Source organism: Vombatus ursinus, unplaced genomic scaffold (assembly GCF_900497805.2).
Source record: "Vombatus ursinus unplaced genomic scaffold, bare-nosed wombat genome assembly UNPS02005000.1, whole genome shotgun sequence".
Taxonomy (NCBI): Eukaryota; Metazoa; Chordata; class Mammalia; order Diprotodontia; family Vombatidae; genus Vombatus; species Vombatus ursinus.
The window spans coordinates 9,791-32,983 of NW_020944778.1; the positions used below are offsets into that span (position 1 = coordinate 9,791).

The window sequence follows — 23,193 nt, forward strand, 5'->3', positions numbered from 1 at the left end:
ATATAATTATTTATGATGCACACTTATACATATATACATATATGTGTGTGTGTGTGTATATATAGGTGTATGTTCGTATGTATATGTGTATGTATGATTTACTATAAAACTAGGAACCTAGAAGCTGCTGGGAGATCACATCACCTAACTGCTATTTTGATAGCTATATGTCTCTTACTTTTTTCCAAATTAATCTCACAAATTATAAAAGACTGACAAGTAGAAGTATATGATGTACTGCACTTTATCTAGAAGATGAAGGCCAATTTTTTACCCTATCCAGTAAAAGTGCAAATCCAACAACAATCACTTGAAGGATCCTCTCTCATGAAAAGGATGCCCTGTTGTGCCACTACAATGTTGACCAATCCAAGAGAGGGTTGCTGAATATTGACATCACTGCTACTCCATTAGAATGTTGGCATTTTAAAGAAATGGTTGTTGAGTGTGGATACCACAAAGATCAATGGTCAAATACATACAGTGATTTCAACTCAATTCAATTTAACAGACTTCTATATTAATTGCCTACTATGTGACTGGGAATACTGAAATCAATGAAAAACTAATGCTCTGGATTATAAATATGATTTAATATTCATGTGTGTCTATATGTATAAATGTATATACATACATACATATAAATATATACATACAAATCTATAATTGCTTATATTATACACATGTGCATATATATATATAGGTGTGTATGTGTGTATGTATGTGTGTATGTAAGATTTACTATAAAACTACAAACTTAGAAGCTGCTGGGAGATCAGATCACCCACCTGCTATTTTGATGGCTATATATGTATCTTACTTTTTTTCAAACTAATCTCACAAATTATATAAAGACTTACAAGTAGAAGTATATGATGTACTGCACTTTATCTAGAAGATGAAGGCCAATTTTTTACCTTATCCAGTAAAAGTGAAATCCAACAACAATCGGTTGAAGGATCCTCTCTCATGAAATGGCTGCCCTGCTGTGACAGTACAATGTTGACCTTTCCAAGAGAGGCTTGCTGAGTGATGACATCACTGCTACCCCAGTAGAATGTTGGCATTTTAAAGTAATGGTTGTTGAGTGTGTACACCACAAAGATTAACGGTCAGAAACCTGCAGTGATTTCAACTCAATTCAATTTAACAGACATATATATTAATTGCCTAGTATGTGACTAGGTATACTGAATACAATAAAAAACTAATGCTCTGGATTCGAAGTATGATTTAATATTCATGTGTGTATATATGTATACATGTATATACATACATACATATAAATATATACATACAAATCTATAATTATTTATATTATACACATGTGCATATATAGGTGTGTATGTGTGTATGTAAGATTTAGTATAAAACTACGAACTTAGAAGCTGCTGGGTGATCAGATCACCCACGTGCTATTTTGATGGCTATATGTCTCTTACTTTTTTCCAAATTAATCTCACAAATTATATAAAGAATTACAAGAAGAAGTATATGATGTACTGCATTTTATCTAAAAGATGAAGGCCAATTTTTTACCCTATCCATTAAACGTGCAAACCCAACAACAATCAGTTGAAGGATCCTCTCTCATAAAATGTCTGCCCTGCTGTGCCAGTACAACGTTGACGTTTCCAAGAGAGGGTTGCTGAGTGATGAAATCACTGCTACCCTAGTAGAATGTCGGCATTTTGAAGAAATGGTTGTTGAGTGTGGATACAACAAAGATCAAAGGTCAGAAACCTGTATTGATTTCAACTCAATTCAATTTAACAAATATATATATTAATTGCCTAGTACATGACTGGGAATACTGAAGACAATAAAAAACTAATGCTCTGGATTCCAAATATGATTTAATATTCATGTGTGTGTATATGTGTATATATATACATACATATATACATATAAATATATACATACAAATATATAATTATTTATAATGCACACATATACATACATACACACACACACACACACATATATATAGGTGTGTGTTCGTATGTATGTGTGTATGTATGATTTACTGTCAAACTAGGAACCTAGAAGCTGCTGGGAGATCAGATAACCCACCTTCTATTTTGATGGCTATATGTCTCTTACTTTTTTCCAAATTAATCTCACAAATTATATAAAGACTTGCAAGTAGAAGTATATGATGTACGCACTTTATCTAGAAGATGAAGGCCAATTTTTTACCCTATCCAGTAAAAGTGCAAACCCAACAACAATCAGTTGAAGGATCCTCTCTCATGAAATGGCTGCCCTGGTGTGCTAGCACAATGTTGACCTTTCCAAGAGAGGGTTGCTGAATGATGACATCACTGCTACCCCAATAGAATGTTGGCATTTTAAAGAAATGGTTGTTGAGTGTGGATACCATAAAGATCACTGGTCAGAAACCTGCAGTGATTTCAACTCAATTCAATTTAACAAACATATATATTAATTGCCTAGTATGTGACTACGAATACTGAATCCAATAAAAAACTAATGCTCTGGATTCGAAATATGATTTAATATTCATGTGTGCATATATGTATATATATATTTACATACATACATAGAAATATTTATGTAGACATATATAATTATTTATAATACACACACACATATATATGTATATATATGTGCGTGTGTATCTATGTGTGTATGTATGATTTACTATAAAACTACGAACCTAGAAGCTGCTGGGAGATCACATCACCTAACCGCTATTTTGATGGCTATATGTCTCTTACTTTTTTCCAAACTAATCTCACAAATTATAAAAGACTTACAAATAGTAGTATATGTTGTACTGCACTGTATCTAGAAGATGAAGGCAAATTTTTTACCCTATCCAGTAAAAGTGCAAATCGAACAACAATCACTTGAAGGATCCTCTCTCATGAAATGGCTGCCCTGCTGTGCCAGTACAATGTTGACCTTTCCAAGAGAGGGTTGCTGAATGATGACATCACTGCTACCCCAGTTGAATGTTGGCATTTTAAAGAAATGGTTGTTGAGTGTGGATACCACAAAGATCAATGGTCAGAAATCTCCAGTTATTTCAACTCAATTCAATTTAACAAACATATATATTAATTGCCTAGTATGTGACTAGGTATACTGAATACAATAAAAAACTAATGCTCTGGATTCGAAATATGATTTAATATTCATGTGTGTATATATGTATATATATACATACATACATATAAATATATACATACAAATATATAATTATTTATAATACACACATATACACACATATATATATTTTATAAAATTTCTAAAACCAAGATGACTATCTAGTTCTCTGGCCCAAGCAAAGAGACTGTATTTCTAGAGGAATACTTAATTTCAGTGAAGCACACTAGTGATCTGCGAGTAGTTATGGCTTATCTAATAATACAGACCCACATAAGGAGTTGTTACACTCAATGACAGTGTCCACTCAACTCTTAAGTACTGAAGCTCTCTAATTTGATGGAATATACAACTAATTTTTAAAAGTTAGTTATAAGCAAATGACATGCAAAGATATTCACTTGAGATTATCCATCTTCATGCTACTATTCTGGGAAAAACTTTTCAGGTGGTAAATGGAAATTCATTGCAAAAGCTGTCAGAGCTCTCTTCCACACACACCTACTCACTTTCATTTTAAAAGTGAGAAGGCAAAAGAAGCATTTGTTCAAACAGGGGTGGGTATGAAGTGGGGGAGGGGACAGAAGGGAAGGGAAGTAGAACTTAATTCATACAAGTGTTTTTACTTGAAGTGAAAAAGGAAAAAGTAGTTACCGTTCGTGTGTGTCCTTTTTCATTTGGTGATTGACCAATTGTGATTTTCCTTAGGAATCTGTCATTGGTATCTAACATTACCAAAGTAAGGGGAAGACAAAGAAAAAGTAATATTAAAAAAATCAAACAGTTATGTCTTTAAGATACCATTTAAATTTTATGATCAAACAATGAATAATATCCAATCAATAGTTCATGGCCTATTGGGAACACAAGAGAACATGGAATAAGGAATCAGAAAGAAATATCTAAATAATAATAAAATTCAAAATGCTAAGTAAGGTAGTATGCTAAGTTTCATTCAGCTCACAAAAATTGAGAACTGAGTCCCCTAAGAAATATTTTTATTAAATATTTTCACAGGAAATAGGTTTTCATTTATGCCCTCAAATATATCACACATTTAATGCAAACTGAGACTAGCTTACTTTTTTCCAAAGTAAAAGATCTATTTTGCCAATCTATAATGGTTGACTGGTTTCTGGAACCATGATAAAAAGTTACAACAGGTCATAAACCAGGCAAAAATGAATGCATTTTGGAAAGAATTGGGTGTCAGCAACTGGAGTTCTCATGACCATAGTTTCAGTAACATATCCTATGAAGATATGGAGTTTATCAATGTATCTGGTTAAGAAGGTCTGTGTCTCTGAATTTTACTATTTCTCCTAATTAAACATAGTCAGCAATGGGACTGGTGGTCGCTATGGTGTGTTCAAATCCTTTCCTTTCTCTACCTCTACTGTAGGACAGAAAGTATGAATTACACATAAAGCAGAAAACTAAAGTGAACGGGAAACTAAATTTCAGAAGTAATCCTTAGAATATTCTTTGATGAGTCATTGTGCCATCTGTTCAAAGTTATTCTAACAGAGAGTTGAAAACTACCCAATGTTGTTTCTGACATTAAAACAATCACATTAATTGTCATTACCTAGCAGTAGTCACTGGGCCAACTGCAATAATAAAAAGTCAATGATTTTGGCTTAAGTTTGCAAAAAGTCATGACTAAGAGAAATTTTCCCCACTAGGTAAATGTAAAAGGTGTTTATTTGGGACGGGGGAAGGGAAGGAGGAGGAAGAAAGGGACATTGGCTAATGTATCAAACAAAATTCTAGGTCATGGTAGTTTTACATAAAAGATTAGGGCCATACGAAGAAGTCAGGCAACTCACCAATAAATGGCATATTTTGTATTCACATTTCACCAAGTTACTGAGACTTGAAGACTACCTCATAGTTTGGAATAATAGTTGAATAAAATGAGATAAAAATGATTAGGCAAGCAAAGACTGCAACTAAAATAAAGTCACTTATACTAGATTTGAATTCTGAGAAAAACCTCTGCTTTCTCATATCATCTTGCCAGCCTTTCTCTTCTAAATGACCTTTACTATATCAACAATTCATAACATTTTAAAATAAAAAAGCAAAAGTGGTGAATAATTATCTTATATTTACGAATGAAATTTCTCCCGGGAACCCTCATTCAATTCACACAGAACATCTGGAATTTAAGAATACTCAACCATTCAAGCAAAGTATTTCTTGATTACAGCTGATTAACAAGGACCAGTCAAATCAGGGCAACATACATAACTTTAGAGGCTATTTGAGCCTAGCAATGTTTATGCTGGCTGTGACTCACACAAAGGTCAAAGGAACATTATAAATCGCACACATTTACTTTTCTTGGCTTAAATGGAAATACAAACTAGAATGGTATATCATTCTGATACCTCTTTGCCAGGTTATGGTTTCTGGATCAATATCCAATCTCACAAATCTATTTATTTCTTCATCTGTTAAGGTGGCAGGGTCATCTTTCTCAATTCCTAGTCTCTGGAAATGTGGGAAGGAAAAAACATATATAAAATCTTTATTTCCTTGGAAAATAAATACTTTCCAAGCAAAGTTAAGAGATGAAAATAGTATTTCTAAGTCAGAAAAGTCAGTAGAATGATGACAAACTCCAGAAGACCAGTTTTGTTTATTAGACTGGGTGTCAACATCAACTGGGAAACACAAACTATTTTTAAAACAGAAATTTTATTCTTGATTAAACTCCAAAAACCTACTTCAGATTACTGATCATTATACATTTGCATCTATTCCTTTAGAAAACATTCCCCCCTCCTGTGATTCTTTTCTAAAATATTCAGTAAATAAAATCTAGAAAGCACAGCTCCACTTCCCTCTCCAACCTGCACATACACACACGCACACGCACATGCACAAACCTCACTCACCCAAAGCCTCCAAACACCCACATACTGACAGTATGAGCAATTTGCCAAGTTTTTTAATGTGGCAGAGATCATTTCAACAAACCAACTTCATTCAACTACTGCACAACCTATTGAGTCCTTCTCATAGCTATGAGGGCCTAAGAGGCATCCCTGTTTGTTTCGAAAAACAAAGAATTTGTTTTCCTTTGCTCCAATCTTGTGGCAGACAGGAACTAAACTTTCTTAGTTAAAACTACACTCCCTGATTTTTAGCCCACAATATCTAAAAAATAAATTTTACCTATCTTTAGTCTCTCACACGGGAATCACATGGATTTTGCTGCTGACATACCAATATCCATATCAAATCCCTCAATTAGGAGGGGGCATTCATTCAAAGACCCTGTATGGCTCTAATGTTTACTATGTGCAATCTTGGACAGAAGACTAAACTGTCCCTGGTACTCAGGCTCCTCATCTCTAAAATCAGAGTCTAGATTTTATGGCCTCTGGTGTTTCTTTTAGCTCTAACTAGATCTATGACCCTGTGACCACAGATGACAGATATGCTAAGAGCTGTCAAAAAGCATGCAAATAATTGAGTGAGAGGTATCAGGTTGCCTCCTGCTTTTATACTGGAAAAAAATCTGGGTCTAGGGCTCAGGAGACCTAAGTGCAGGCCCTGACTACAGTTTGATGCACAGTCTTAGGTATTACACTTCATTTTTTTGTGCCTCAATTTCTGTTTTTGTAAAACTGAGACAACGCCCACTGCAATAGATGGTTGTGAAGCACGCAAAATAAAGGATGTGAGAACACTGAAAAAAAGTGAAAAGTGCTGTAAGCGTAAAAGCATTATTAGCCTTAGCATATAAAATCTCCTTTTGGTGAGATTGTACAGAGATCATATATGTTTCATCTGAGATCTGGCTGCTTGAAATTTGTGGCTGAAATCATTAACAGTCTACACCAGTCCCCGTCACAGCATCATTTAAGTAAAATGAGGTCTTTAGAACCCCAGTTGTAGATGCGACAATGACTGACTCAACAACAGGCCATTAGAAGCTTCACTTCCTTTTCCTACCCCAGTACGATTCCTTCAAATCACAAAACAAAATGGAAATTTACCTTCAGCCTACGGACTTGAATATCTGAGAACTTCCTCACTCCATTGACTGAAGGTACCAAACTATTAAAGAGAGCCTTGAAGAAAAGAAGAAATAGATCTTTTAAAGGCAAAAGCATCATCTTATGCATATTATCACCACCAAGAGCCATATAAACAATACTTCAAATTCAGGTGATCTTTAGTTTTATTTTCTAAATATTCTACCGTACCTTGTCTGTCTGTGTCAGTTCGTGGAATATGCGGGCATCGATAGCAGCAGCAACCAAATTATTAGCTGCAGTAATGGCATGGATGTCACCAGTGAGATGGAGGTTGAACTAAAAAAAAAAATTTTTTTTCTTCACATCAATTTTCCAACTTCCCATTATTTCTATAACACGCAGTCTGTGGCAACTGAACCAACTACTATGCTAAAGTCAGTAGAATAGTAACAGATCATAGTTACTGGGAAAATACTCCATACAACTTGTGAAAATGAAAAAAAAAATTACCAATAATCTACCCACATAAAGAACCCCTCCCAAACATGGTCAATGTGGCATTTCCTAAATAACATGGTCCAGAACTCAGAAAAGACATATGCTGTTAGGGTAAGCTACAGGAACATTTAAAAAATTCAACTGTATTTGTCTTTCATGTCCCATAAGTGAGTAATAAAGTTCTGTTGTTAGCATTTCACTAGGTAGTTATATTTCAACACAACTCATGTATATTTAAGAACTAGTTTACTCTTTGCTTGAGACACAACATTTTAAAATTCTCTGAGTGTTGATATCTTCTTATATTTTATAAATATATATAAAGGTCTCCTTCCCAATCTCATGATCCAGTTCATTCACTGGCTTAGAAACTTTTAAAAATTAATGTTTAGGCAAAAGACATCCTTAACCCTTAAAGGCCACGCATATGAATGAAATAAGTTTGCAACAAGTTGACAAATTAAGAAGTGTTTCCTTTCAAGAAGTTTTGCTGAGTAGCAAATTGCTCACATACTAACAGAAAGAGATTACCTGCCAAATAAAAAAGCTTCAGTTTTAGAAAACCAAGAAAAATGAAAATTACCTCTTCCATTGGAACAACCTGAGAATAGCCCCCTCCTGCAGCTCCACCTAGAAGTCAGGTCAAAAATAAGCGTATCTAATCAGCAGCTATACTGAAATTTCTCTTAAAAATTAAAAAAAAAAAGAAGAAATTGAAACTTCTTATCAATTAAGACAGCTGGCTATATATTTTTGGCAATGATTTGGACAAATCTGTTCATGATTATATCTGCTTTCCATTTATGAATATTAAAATAAAGCCCTTTATCTTTATAAAAAGTAAAAATAATATTAGCATTGGAAATACGTTCCCCAATGGCACCAATTTTGAGAAAAACTAAATAAGCCCTAATAAAAAAATCAAGCATTCAGTTAAGAGTTCCTTAATTATTTGGTCCTCAGTTCCTTCAACTGTAAAATTAGTATCTTAGAGTAGATGTTCTCCAAGTTCCCTTTTAGTGCTAATATTCTTCAATTAGATTAAACAATTCCACAAGAAAATGAACTAATGTTTTTTTTCCCCTTAAAAAGGAACTGGTATGAAGTAAAGACAGCAGAACTTACAAAAAGAAAATTCATTCAAAAATACAAGGGCAAATGGACAGAGACAATGGAAGAAGATCCCTTCCACTGGGAAGGAATAATCATTAAGCTGTCAGGGCTAACTGCTTGCTGAAGAAATTTTTAAAAATATAAAGGAGACAAGGAATTATATAAAAGATTTGGAAAGTCATTCACTCAAAGTGGTTAAAATTTTAAAAATAGTAGTATCACAAATGCCATAATGATGTTGGAAAGGGATACAGAAACATAGAGAAAACACCTCTCTAAATATGCTGACATAGGAAGCTCTTTCATGAAATGTTACTACTGCTATATTTTTGCTTAGATCCAAAGGTCTCTCAGTTGTAAACACGGATCAATAAGAAAGACAAACTATTGTGACATACTAAGGATTTAGCCTAAGAAGGGATATCTGAGCTAGAGCAGTCATTAATCACTGAAAAGATGACAAATGAGTCTGAGAAATCAAATAGGAAGGTGCAAGGCTTAAAAAGAAGAGAACAAAATTTTCTAGTTATGTTAGCTGATGCTTTTAAGGAAAGGTTAAGATGAGGTAAAGGCAGAATTGAAAGGTAAATAAACTAATAAAAAATGTTTAAGAGATGAAGCTAAGAAGAGCATTGAGTAGTGTTAATGAGAATTGCTACATTAAACAGATTGTCATACAAGCAAAGATGAAATTATATTAGTAATTAACAAGAGTTGTATTAGAAGCCAATTAAAAGCTGAAAGTAAAAGGTTCTGCTCTTATAATTATAATTGGAAGTATATGGCAATTATGTTGAGAGAAGTTTTTAAGAAAAGTGTACAAATCCTGCTTAGAGCTCATTTTCATTCATTAGAGATAAGTAACAACTAACTAAGACAGAAGGATGTAGTGGAAAGATAAATGGACTTGGGACTGGGGGACCACAGTTCAAATGACTGTTCGGATACTTTTAACTATTTGACCATGGACAAATGCCTGAATTTCAGTTTCCTTATCTATAAAATGGAGAAAATAATATTACCCATCTCACAAAAGTGCAATTAGGAAAGTATTTTGTAACACCTCAGACGCACTACATTAATGTTACACATAGGTATATAAAATGAGTGTCATGTCATTGAGCAATAAGTTATTACTTCCTATAAACAGAATTCCAGAGGATCCTTTTGTAGTACTGACCGCAACAGTAGGCGAGGAATAGGACTAATCCTGTTAAAGATCTGACAAGAACCCTCACCCAAACTACATCTGGAGCAGGTTAATAATCGTACTACATTGGAACTCCTATAACCATCAGAAGATACCTGGCCTAGCCAGAATCTAAGCATTCTACTGCAGGGAACAAAAATCCAATCAAATGAAATGAGAAGGTTCTCACCGACCATAGGATCAAAGACCAACGAATACCTTTTATTCCAAAGGTTGGGCCCTGAGATGGTTGTCGAACACAAGCAAAAACATTCTGGTGAAGATGTGCTCCCAGAGCTTGAACCAGCCCTAGTGTGGTTGTACTCTTTCCTTCTCCCAGAGGTGTAGGGGTTATTCTTTAATATAAAAATGAAAAAACAAGAGGAAAAAAAAAAACCAACAACAAAAGAAATCAATTTATTTACAGTACTTGGATTTCATTGAATTTTTTACTGAAACTTTAATAATTGTTTTGGTACAAGAAATACAGAATAAAAGGTATAAAGAATAAAACTGACACAGAGACCTTACCCCACTGTCATCATGAAATAATTCTACCATTTTAAAAAAAATCTGAGAAAGAAATGCCTAAGATGGCATCATTTCCATTTTCCATTTAGGGATCTGATACAGTTCCTAAAACTATGAAACTAAATCAATGTCCTACTTTGCTTCCACCCTTCACTAAGTAGCCACTACACTATTTGGGGACAACAGAAACCACAGTCATTGGTCTATCTGTTAGTACAGGAAATTGGTTGAGCCTCAAATTAGATAAAGATCACCGTTTTTCCATTTAACCTCTATGTTCCTCTTACTAAAGTAGAATGGAAAAAGCATTGAACTGGAGTTGAGAAACCTACATTCTAGTCCCCACTTCATCTCCTTAGAGATAGTTCACTATCTATAAAATGAGGGCAGACGAATTAACTTGAAAAATAAACCATCTCTTCCTCCATGTCATAGAAGGCTAGGAAATCTGTATGCATTAGAAATGGTAGCAAGAACTATTAGAAACATACCCCAAAGAGATAAGAAATGAAGGAAAAGATTGTTTGTGTGTACAAAAAATATTTAGAGCATCAATTTGAAAACAAAGCCGGGACCTATCAACTGGGAGCTGTACAAATTCTCATGTATGAGTGTAACAGAATATTACTGAGTTGTAAAAAATGACAAGAGGGGCTGATTAAGAGAAATCTGGGAAGATTTGCATGAACTAACATTGAATGCAGTGAGCAGAACCAGAACAATTTTGACAATGACTATGACAATGTAAAGGACAACAGCTTTGAAAGTTTTAAGGACTCTGAACAACATAAAAATCAATAATGACTCCAGAAGACTGATTATCAAACATGCTTTTTAACTTCTGGCAGAGAAGTAATGGATTGTAGGTGAAGAATGAAGCTTATATTTTCAGACATGATTGACATGTAAATTTCTTTTGCTCATAGTTTTTTTTACAATGGAAGGGCTTTCATTTGGGAGTGGCAGGGGAGATGCAGGGAAGGGCCGGGAAGAATAAGAATGCTATTAAAACAGAAAAAAAGGAGTCAATGAAATGTTGCTATATGTTGATATTTTACAAAGTTCATAAAAAAAAAGAGGAAAAAATCTATAGTTTGATTTTGAGTTATCAATCAACTTGGTAACATGTATCAGAAAAACATACCCCGTTACGACCACATATTTTCCATCAGGCTGGTGTTTCAGGAGTTCTAAGGTAGACAGCAGAACCTTGGCTTTTGTCTGACCATACATTTCCACTTCTTCAGAGAGTAAGCCAATTTCTTTAGCCAGGTAACCAATGGGCTTTGCTGTGCAAGAACGTGATATTTCAATGTCACTTTAAAGAAATGTGGAAGAAATTTTATGTGGTGCTTCATTCAGTCAATTTAATAATAGACTTCCCCTCAGAGTAAGCTGCTTCTAGAAATACCATACACATATACTAATTACATAATTCAGGATAGGTGGTTCTAATGTCAGCAGTAAAATTACCTTGGAACAGGGGTCTTGAGGCTAAGATGGTTATACTGGATGTTCCATTTTCCTGGTGTACATTTCTCTAGGAAATGCTTTGCACTTTCTACTGTGCTCTAAATAAAAACATACACAAAAGATTAATATAACCTCACAAAAGGAAGTAATTATCTGATTTTCATAAGTGATGATGCTCCATTTTTTGGCATACCTTTCAGAAAGTATACATATATTTAAAATTAGGAACTAGAAAATCAGCAACATGAACATTTCCATGTACAAAGGACAAAAAAGGTGATTGTATGTGAAACCATTAATCTATTACATAAAGTTCATAATTTAAAATATATGCTAAAGTTAAATTAGTTTTAACTTACATCACCCTCACTGCAGGTTCCCTTCTAACCTTCCTTCTATTCTGTTGTGAATTAGAAATTTTAAAAAATATTCCCTCTTAAATGATCAAAAACTTTCTCCTACCTTTCCCTAAACGCATCTATTGAATGTGAGATACTGTAATTTTATGGAAGCAGTCAGAATTTTTTTTTAAAGTTTGCCCATATAGCTATTTGAGTTGATAACACAAACCCTACAAAGCAAGGTCCCACAGAACAAAGTTAAAGATCTCAATGGAATGAAATGGTACAATCTGTTAAACTGGCAAGGGATGCTATCTTCCAATATACCATACTATAGTCATATGTATGATGGAAAGCCCAAATTAAAAGCAAATGACACTCAAAAAATTTGAAAGACGTCTTGGAGTAATAACAACAACAACAACAACAACAATAATGATAGCTGACATAGAGGATTTTAATGTTTACAAGTATTTTGTTTTACATCTATTATCATAAAACAAGTAGGCCTCCAGAGTCAAATTCTTGAAGTATAAAGGTATAAACTGAACAAGATGGGGAGGCATGGATGGGCAGTGATATACCCTGTCAGAGGAAATTGTAGATTTATTGTAGTAATGAAACAAAATTATCTCATTTTGTCCCTCACAAAAACCTAAGTGTTATAGGTAATAATCCCCATTATTCAGTTGAGGAAACTGAGGCTTATAGAGGTTAAGCGCCTTGGTCATAGTCACACAGCTATTAACTGTCAAGAGGTGGGATTTGAAATGATGTCACCTGACTGCTGGAACACTGTTCTTCATTATGCTGCTTCGTTTAATGGTGTTCAAATTGTTGCACAGTAATCATCTTTTATCACTATTTACTCTTACTAGCTATTGTCTATTCCAGTATATTCTTTAAGCCATTAAGCTTAAAACTACACTAAGACTTTTTGGGACATCCTATACCTGTGAAAAAGCAAGAACAAGTAGCTTAACAGTGAGCTAAGTAAGTGTTATGAGATCTGAGTTATAATACTAATTCTGTCATTCACTGGGTCCTAGGGTAAGTCACTGGGCTTCTTTCCCTCAAGTTCCTCATCTGTAATACACCTGCCCATAAGAGAGATAGAACTAGGCAATTTCTATGAAGTTACCGTGACGCCTTAAAAAAAATGCAACCAGGTGTAATAGAAACAACACTGAACTTAAGAGGCAGAGGTGGCCTAAGTCTGAATTTTTTTCCAGTACTTAGTAGTTACATGACCCTGGTTAAGTCATATAACCTCTCTGAGCCTCAGTTTCTTCAACTGCATAAAGGGGTTAACATACCCACATGCCTGCCTCACAGGGTTCATGATTACATGATATAATGTATACAAACTGCACCGTAAGTGTTAAAGTATAATATAAATGTCAGCTATTGTTATTACTGCAGTCATGGCTTAGCTGATAGAGCTGACAAGTCAGGAAGCCTTGAATTCAAGTCTCACTTCTGGATACAGACTTGTAACATGACTATGGCATAGCTACAACTTCTCAGTTGCTCTCCAAGCAGCAATCTAAGACTGCAAAGTTGAAAAACTTCATCAGTAGAGGGACTTACTTTCCTGGGAGTTCCCTATTCAAAAGAAATCATGGGTCTGGTAAAAAGATCAAAACACCTTATCTATCCTAGGTAGGGGATAAAAAAAGAGGTACAAGTTGTATAACATAATGGATGCCTCACTTCTACCCCTAAAATCATTTGTTCTATACCTAATTTTAGGAGGCAAAGAATATTTATAAAAACACCCACCCCCACACTCTCTTCTCCCACCTAGCTTGATTCAATGGTGGACAGACCCAAGATTCTTGGAATTACATTATTTTAGAACTGGAAAGGATCTTAGAGGCCATGTTTCTTCACTTTATAGATTAGGAAACAGATGCCCAGACAGCTTAAATGATTTTCCCAAGGTAAAAAGTGAGTGAGTAGAAGAACCAAGACAAGAACCCAAATCTCTCGACTCTATATTTAGTGTTCTTTCTATTACCTCACAATAAAGAATTGTGCCTCAATTTCAGCAAGTTTTCATTCCAGCCTGGCTTCAGTACTGCCAACCAACAGACTCCTGGGCTGCCTCCCTCCATTCACGGTTGGGATGTGTTGAGAAAGTGAGCGATCCACATTTCAAAATCAAATATAAATAATTTTAGAGATCATCTGTGCCATGGCTCTACTCCTTTAGAACAGATACTTAGCTCTATGTTTATGTATCTTCATCTCCACATAAATTTCTCTGCCAGGCTAATATACTTATTTATCTCTTCTGAGTCTATTCTCCAAACATTTCTGAAACCGAAGGATATGACAAACAACTATTGTCTGTTGTACTGATTGTTATTACATAAAATGCTTTTTATTTATTTATTTTTTTTTTGCAAATGGAAGTACCTGCATTAACATTGCCACAGTCATGGGTCCAACTCCACCAGGAACTGGCGTGATGTAGGAAGTCTTCTCTTTTGCTTCATGATAAGCCACATCCCCCACAACTCTTTTTCTATTAGGTTTTCCATTATCTACAGAATAATTTTTAAAAAGAGAAAAATCCTTACAGATAAAGGAAATACCCAGACCAAATTCTCATGAATTTTTAGCTCTTCATCCAATGTTTTCATAGCTGTGTTTCCTGTAGTATCTGATAGAGTGACAGTTATTTGAGAGTTTGTACTAGAAACTTAAGTGGGCTTAAGATCTTGGGTCCTACCAGGTATAATTCCCTTTTCCTCTTTAAAGAATAAGATAGGGAGACAGAGTCAAGATGGTGGAGTAAAGGTAGGGACTCACCTGAGCTATCAACTAAACTCCTCCAAATACCTTTAAAAATGACTCTAAACAAATTCTATAGCAGCAGAACCCACAAAAAGACAGTGAAACAAATTTCCAGCCCAAGACAACTTGAAAAGTTGGCAGGAAAGATCTGTTGCACCAGGGTGAGAGAGGAGTGTAGTCCAGTACAGGCCAGGCCCCAGCAAACACGGAGCAGCCTTGGGGTGACTGAATCCCTGGCAGCAGTAGTGGTTTCCAGACCCCTCTGCCCATAGATGCTAAAGACAGCTTAGTCCAACGCAGGTGTGCCATCACAGCCCAGCCACAGCAAACCAGAGCAGGCCTTGGAAATCATTGAATCAGCAGTTATAGCAGCTGTTTCTAGAGCTCTCATCCCACAGATGGTAAAGGAGTAGAACAACTGATCAGAAGAAGATTACAAAGGTCTCTTTGCTAGCATTGAGGAAGAACTCTGTTGGTTTGTACATACTTGGATCCAGGTCCCAGTACTGGGTGGCAGTCTCAGAACGAGGAGGAGCATCAGTACGCCAGAGCTTGTGGCAGAAGTGTGGGGGGTGGGGAGGAGAGACACTCCTCACAGTTCCAGGGCAGAAAAGATGTTTATGGTCACTCACAGACCACAAGACAACTGGTAGAGGCCCAGAGAGTAGTAAATATGTCTCCTTAGATCATGCCACCTTGGAAGAACTGAAAAATTACAGGTCCCTAGAAGTATCTCTGAAAACAGTTGCACAAAACCCTTGAAGTAGTACACCCTCCACACTGGAAGCAGAGCCCTCCCTTACCAGAGGTAAATAGTCAAGTAATTAGTTGGGAAAATAAGCAAACAGTGAGGGGGGAAAAAACCCTCAATCTATAGAATCTTACTTTGGTGACAAGGAAGATCAAAACACACAATCAGAAGACAACAAAGTCAAAGCTCCTACATCCAAAGGCTCTAAGAAAAATAGGAATTGGTCTCAGGCCATGGAAGAGCTCAAAAAGGATTTTGAAAACAAGTAAGAGAGGTAGAGGAAAAATTGGAAAGAAAAATGAGAGTGATGCAAGAAAATCATGAAAAATGAGTCAACAGCTTGGTAAAGGAGACACAAAAAAAATACTGAAGAAAATAACACCTTACAAAACAGACTAGGCCAAATAGTACAAGAGGTCCAAAAAGCCAATGAGGAGAAGAATGCCTTAAAAAGCAGAATTGGCCAAATGGAAAAGGAGGTCCAAAAGCTCACTGAAGAAAATAATTTCTTAAAAATTAGAACGGAACAAATGGAAGCTAATGATCCTATGAGAAATCAACAAACGATAAAACAAAACCAAAAGAACAAAAAAATTTTGGACAATGTGGAATATTCCATTGGAAAAAAAAACTGACCTGCAACACAGATCCAAGAGAGAGAATTTTTAAATTATTAGACTACCTAAAAGCAATGATCAAAAAAAAAATAAAATAAAAACAGCCTAGACATCATCTTTCAAGAAATTATCAAGGAAAACTACCCTGATATTCTAAGAACCAGAAGGTAAAATGGAAATTGAAAGAATCCACCAATCACCCCCTGAAAGAGATCCCAAAAGGAAAACTGCCAGGAATATTATAGCCAAATTCCACAGTTCTTAGGTCAAGGAGAAAATATTACAAGCAGCCAAAAAGAAATATTTCAAGTATCACGGAGCCAGAGTCAGGATAACACAAGATTTAGCAGCTTCTACATCAAAGGATTGGAGGGTTTGGAATATGATATCCCAGAGGGCAAAGGAGCTAGGATTACAACCAAGAATCACCTACCCAGCAAAACTGAGTATAATCCTTCTGGGGAAAAAAATGGACATTCTATGAGATAGAAGACTTTCAAGCATTCTTGAAAAGACCAGAGCTAAATAGAAAATTTGATCTTCAAATACAAGACTCAAGAGAAACATAAAAAGGTAAACAGCAAAGGGCAATCACAAGGGACCTAATAAGGTTAAACTGTTTACATTCCTACATGGGAAGATGATATTTGTAACTCATAAGACCTTTCTCATTATTAGGGTAGTTAGAAGGAGTATATATAGAGAGAGGGCACATGTATAGTGTGACTATAAAGGGATGATTTCTAAATAAAATCAAGGGGTGAGAGAGGGATATACTGGGAGAAACAGAAAAGAGAGAGGTAGAATAGGGGTAAATTATCTCACATAAAAGAGGCAATAAAAAGCTTTTACAGTGGAGGGGAAGAGGGGGGAGGTGAGGCAGAGTGAGTGAACCTTACTCTCATCAGAAATAGCTCAAAGAGGAAATATACATGCGCAATTGGCTATAGAAATCTATCTTACCCCACAGGAAAGCGGGAGGGGACAGGAGTGGGGGTTTGTGATAGAAGGGAGGGCAGATTGGGGGAGAAGCAAAACACTTTTGAAGAGGGACAGTGAAAGGAGAGAGAGAATAGAATAAAGGTAGGGAGTAGAATAGGATGGAGGGAAATACAGTTAGCAATAGTAATTGTGAAAGAATTTTTTGAAGCAAGTTTCTCTGGTAAAGGCATCATTTCTCAAACATATAAAGAACTGAACCAAATTTATAAAAATAGGAGCCATTCCCCAATTGATAAATGATCAAAAAGTATGGTTATTTTTTAGCTAAAGTAATCAAAGCTATCTGAAGCCACACGAAAAAATACTCTAACTCACTATTGATTGGAGAAATGCAAAATAAAAGCAATTCTCAGGTACTACCTCCTATCTGTTAGACTGGCTAACAGGACAGAAAAGGTAAATGAGAAATGTTGGAAGGGATGTGGGAAAAATGAGACATTAATGCACTACTGGTGGAGTTGTGAATTGATTGAACCATTCTGCAGAGTAGTTTGGAACTATGCCTAAAGGGCTATAAAACCAAGAATACTCTTTGACCTAGCAATACCACTACTAGGTCTGTATCCCAAAAGAGATAAAAAACAAAAAGGAAAAGGACCTATATGTACAAAAATATTTATAGTAGCTCTTTTATGGAGACAAAGAAATAGAAGTTGAGGGGTTGTCCATCAATTGGGAAATGGCTGAATAAGCTGTGGAATGTGATTATGATGGAATTCTATTGTACCGTAAGAAATGGTGAGCAGGATGCTCTCAGAAAAACCTAGAAAGACTTGCATGGCTGATGCCAAGTGACATGTACTGTGTACAAAGAAACAGCAATATTTTAAGATATTGAACTGTGAATAACCACAATGATCCAAGACAACTCTGATGGACTTATGATGAAAAGTGCTATTTATCCCCAGAGAAAGAATTGATAGTGCCTGAATACAGATTGAATTTTTTTTAACTTTCTTTATTTTTCTTGAGTTTTTTGGTCTATGTTTTCTTTCACAACATGAATAATAGTTTTGCATGACTATACATGTATAACCTGTCTCAAACTGCTTGCCTTCTCAATGAAGGGGGGTGGGGAGAGAGGAAGGGAGAGAATTTGGAACTCAAAGTTTTAAAAACAAATGTTAAATTGTTTTTACATGTAACTGGGGAGAAAAAATAAATTAAAAAAAAATCTGCTATGGCTATGGTAAGCTATTGCTATTTTCAACTTCAAAAAGAATAAGATAAATGGTAGTTGCTAAATCATTAAAATAAACAAACACAAAAAGATGGAAAAACAATAAAATGCTTAGGCTTTGATAGACTAACAGGAAAATCCTTTTGCCTGACACCAGGCATTGAAGAAAACCAAGGCTGTTCTTTATTCTTTAGGCCAATTAACAGTTCCATAATGAACCCTTCTTAAAATGTTAATTTACCACGGCCTACAAAGAGAGTTTTTAGGTGCACAAAGCCTGAACCCTGTCACAGCTGCCAGATTCCGTTTCTATAGCAACTGCCAGCATTCTGTTAAGCTTCCCTGCGTGAGTTGAAGAACAATCCAACATCCAATTCCAAAGATGAGCAGCTCCATAAATGTATGCAAAAGGCAAAGAATGTAATTACACTCTCCTCAAAAGGATGCCAAGAACAACTACAAATCTTACCAGCAAAGAATAGCTATTTGGAAGAACAAAAGCAAAGGATACACCATACACTCCCTCACACAAGGCACCTCCCACACTCAGTTTCACTGCTTCTCCTAGGAAAGGGGAAGGTCTAGACTTTGCAGCTCCAAGGTTCAGAGCCAGAATCTGGAATACCATTGTGAGCAAGGCCTTCCAACATTTGCATGTAATCTTGTTTCAGTCACCACTTTTCTTTGCTTTCAGTTCTCCAGGGATGAAGAAGGCTATATTGGGAAGAGCACTGATGTAGGAGTCTTGTGTCTTGACATGGCTAATCCACGCTCAGCCTTTATAGCCTCCTCCTCTGCAATGCTGGCAAATGCCACCTCCCCTACCAAACTCACAGAAGCGTTTCTAGAACTAAATAAGATAATGTAATTGCAAGTGCTCTTAAAAGGATAAGACACCATGCAAATATAAGGGATGTTGCTGTTGCTGCTTCTCTACCTTCACAACAGCCAGAACTTTCTGTGAAAGCTTTAGATTGTGAGAAGTTTTGTTTGTTTTTGAGCAGTAAACTGGGAAAGAACACTTATTCCTGGATCTCTTAAGCTAAAAGGCTCAGAGTAACATTTCCAATTAATGAAACTGCAGTATGTTATAGTCAACTACTACCTATAGCTTAGTTTTTGGATTCACTTCAAACTTTTCTTTTTCTGTACTCTCAGATTTAGTCCAATAATAAGGTGGGCTTACAGACTGCTTTCCTGTTTTCATGAAGTACTGTAGCCCTCTCAGTCTTTCAATAAATAACATCCAGCATAGCAACCACTCAACAATTTCCAAAACCTACTGTACAAATCACAAATCTCAATTTTCCTCCAGAATGGCTAAATTTTATGATAGTCTTATCTCTCTCTCAGCTCTTTGACTGCCTTAGGAAAGGTATGACTACCAGATTGGCCATTTTTCAACGTGAAGATGTGGAAGCTTTCACAGAATTTCAGCCTCTAAAATTTGGAGAGGTCCTTAGAGGCCCTTTAATCCAGCCTCTACAAGATGAAGAATCCCTTTTAGAGCAGCCCCAACAAAAAGTCCTCCAGCCTCTGCTTAAAGACCTAGTCAATGAGGGGAAACTCACCATTTCCCAGCAAGAAGACCAGTGCCCATTCTACTTTGAGATAGCTCAAGTTATCAGGAAGTATTTTTCTACATGGAACTGAAACTTGCCTTCCTGAAACTTCTTCCTGACTCCTAGTTTGGCTTCTTACAGCCAAACATAGGAAGTCTAATCCCTCTTCCACATGATAGCCCTGCAAATACTTGGAAATTGCTATCATATCCCCTTTAAGTCTTCTCTTCTACAGGATACACATTCCCAGTTCCATCAGATGATCCTTATATGGCATAGTCTCCATTCTTTTCACTAACCCAACTGCTCTCTTCTACTTTCAATTGGCAGAGGCTGCTTGGGTTTTTGGTAGGACAATGTTATTTTATCCCTTGAATGTACTACAAAAGTAATAATTAAAGTAAAAGTAATAATCAAATTACTATTAACTTAATTATTTAAATGAATTAATAAATTAATATTAAAAGTAATAATTAAAATAAGAACCAAGACATGAGCATCACTTTGTAGGGGACAAGGATCTATCCAAAAGGACATTTGGAAAGTTTAGCCTTTGGATTCATTCACTCTATTGTTCTGTCACATTTTTTATTCTTTCTCATGCAACATGAGAACCAGTTTTGTAGACAACTATGTGTGTCTATGTTCTAACCTAACAATAACAATTCACAGAGGAACAACAGTAAGAAAGAGCTGTTTTTGTTTTATTCATATTTATTCTCTAAGAAAGGCAGATTGTAGGGAAGACAGATAAAAGCTTCAAGTTCAAGTAAACATTCTATGATAACCTACAAGAATAACCAGCCATCATCTATTACCTTTCTTATTCTATCTCTCTGCATCTCACAAAGGATAAAGGTGAAGAATGGCAAAGGCTGAAATCTTGTTATATAGAGGACATAAGATCTTAAAGAGAAGAAACTCCGATATCATCAGGAAGCAGAGAAAGTGATGAGTTGTAGGAGAGCAATTTCTTTATAATCCATTAGGTAATTGCACTGCAGGAAAAAGGAGCTATCAATTATGAGTTACTGCCTTAAAAGCATGGTGAGAGAGTGGGAGGGAGATTAAATATGGTGAAAACTTGACAGTGACTAATTTTCTTAGCAATTTAATAGTCATATTTAAGACTAGAAGGGGAAAAGAAGATTATCTTTCACTTTAAGACTTGAAACAAAGCCTAGATGCTACACTGTATATTTATTCAGTGAGACTAGATTTCATCAACGTCATCTAAAAATCACATCTTTACTGCCTCCCATTCCCCATCACATTAAGGTCCATAAATGGCACAAGTTCTAGAATAGTTCACTCATCACCATTCCATTCAACATGTACATTCTTGGCTTATTTCCAATGAGTCAAAGGATCTTCCTTTACCCTCCCCAACTTCCAAAAATAGCAAGTGGAGCACCAATCTGGAACATAGTTGATTCCACAGTCTATTACTATAGCTCCAGGTTTAATCCATTCTCCTCTCACCATTTCAGGCTGTCCAGTTCCAACCACAAGAATATCAGCTTTATTCACCTGTCAAAAAAAGGGGGGAAAAACAAAAACAATCATAGCAGTAAATAGAAATTGATACTAGAAACGCAGTCAAGAAGTGGAAAGGGCATTGGGATGGGAAGATAACATCAGGAATCTTGTCTTTTCCTCTAAGCTATCTCAGACAAGCCTTGTAAGTCACTTAGCTTCTTAGGTTTCAATTTCCTCATCTATAAAATAGGGATACGACCATGTTCTTTGTAGGGACATTGTGAAAGAAATTTATTGGGGATATTTGAGGGGAGAGGTTGAGAGGAAAGCCTTACAAATGAGCCAAAGACTCATTACTAAAAATCCCAAGTGAAGCTATTTCTGATATTTATCTCCTTCAATTCTACAAGACACATCTCTGTTCACAGAAGCATTAGCCTCATCTTATTATGAATACAAAAATCTGGCTGAACATCTTGATTTAGACATTTGCCTATGATCACAAAGACATTAGAAGTTATTCTTGTTCCGTGCTAAGGATTTCAGTGTAGTCAGAAAACAAACTGCCACTGTCCAAGTGCTACTTTGTGACATCCAATTCCCTGCACCCTTATGACATAGCACACCTTTGGACAGCTAACACTGATAAACCTTAGGTATACACTATTCCCTGAAGATCTTACCTCCTCAGACAACTGGATAGTCTTTGAATGGCATGTGGTCACTGTGGCATTATTCCACAGAAGCAAGTCATGCATTGGTGCACCAACAATCTTGCTACGTCCAACCACCACAGCATGCCTACCAGCAATTTGTACTCCTGAAAGAAACCCCAGAATCGATCTCAAACACAGAGGCAAGAGGAATTTTTTGTTCATAATGCTACCTATATTTTACTTGGGTCAGAGGGAATAAGTGTACACGTATGGGCTTCTATCATAAGTCAGAAACTTTTTAAGTTTCTTCACCTCCCTTCATTATTGGGTGTAAATTCTCTGCTTTTAAGTTTGAGTAACAAATTGAGACTTGGACATGCACTCCTTCTTGCTGTGGGTTTTCTGAAAGCAGCTTAAGCAAAATCCATTCACTGAGTCATAGCAGAGTGGGAAAAAAACCCACACACATACATTAAAAAAAAAACACAACTTGACACACAGCTAAACAGCTAAATGGAAGAAGGTACCAGACTAAATTACAAGAAACAAAAGTTATAAGCAACAAAGCTGGGGGGGTGGGGGGGTGGAGAGAGAAGGGGAGAAAAGGGAGACAGAAAGCAGAGAAAGATTATTAGATTAATGAGTATGTAGTTTCATTTTCCTTAACTTCAAGGAAAACGATATACTGGAAGAGTGTTAAGAGTTCTCCTTGCCCAATTTCCCTTGAAGTTGGGGGTCTGGGCAGAGGCTATGGCTGGAAAATGAGAAGGGTCCAGAGATTCAGAGCTGGAAGGGATCTTATATCTAGTCTAACACCTTCATTTTGCAGAGGAGGAAACCGAGACCAGGAAGGTGAGGTAACCCATAGGAGCCCA

At 36.0% G+C, this 23,193-nt stretch overlaps 1 protein-coding gene across 1 annotated transcript in view; it reads right to left on the reverse strand.

Annotated features, from left to right (window-relative positions):
• Nucleotides 1-3,786: 3,786 nt before the first annotated feature.
• LOC114028805 (C-1-tetrahydrofolate synthase, cytoplasmic-like) overlaps nt 3,787-23,193 on the reverse strand; it is a gene marked incomplete at its 3' end in the record, with an annotated part of 30,221 nt that continues 10,814 nt past the window's right edge. The window contains exons 7-17 of the mRNA XM_027843104.1: nt 22,346-22,482; nt 21,596-21,713; nt 14,691-14,818; nt 11,929-12,026; nt 11,600-11,773; nt 10,144-10,280; nt 8,206-8,252; nt 7,353-7,460; nt 7,143-7,217; nt 5,526-5,628; nt 3,787-3,863 (exon numbers count right to left, since the gene is read on the reverse strand). Of these exons, the coding sequence (XP_027698905.1) occupies nt 3,787-3,863; nt 5,526-5,628; nt 7,143-7,217; nt 7,353-7,460; nt 8,206-8,252; nt 10,144-10,280; nt 11,600-11,773; nt 11,929-12,026; nt 14,691-14,818; nt 21,596-21,713; nt 22,346-22,482 (1,202 nt within the window). The remainder of the gene's footprint in view (nt 3,864-5,525; nt 5,629-7,142; nt 7,218-7,352; nt 7,461-8,205; nt 8,253-10,143; nt 10,281-11,599; nt 11,774-11,928; nt 12,027-14,690; nt 14,819-21,595; nt 21,714-22,345; nt 22,483-23,193) is intronic.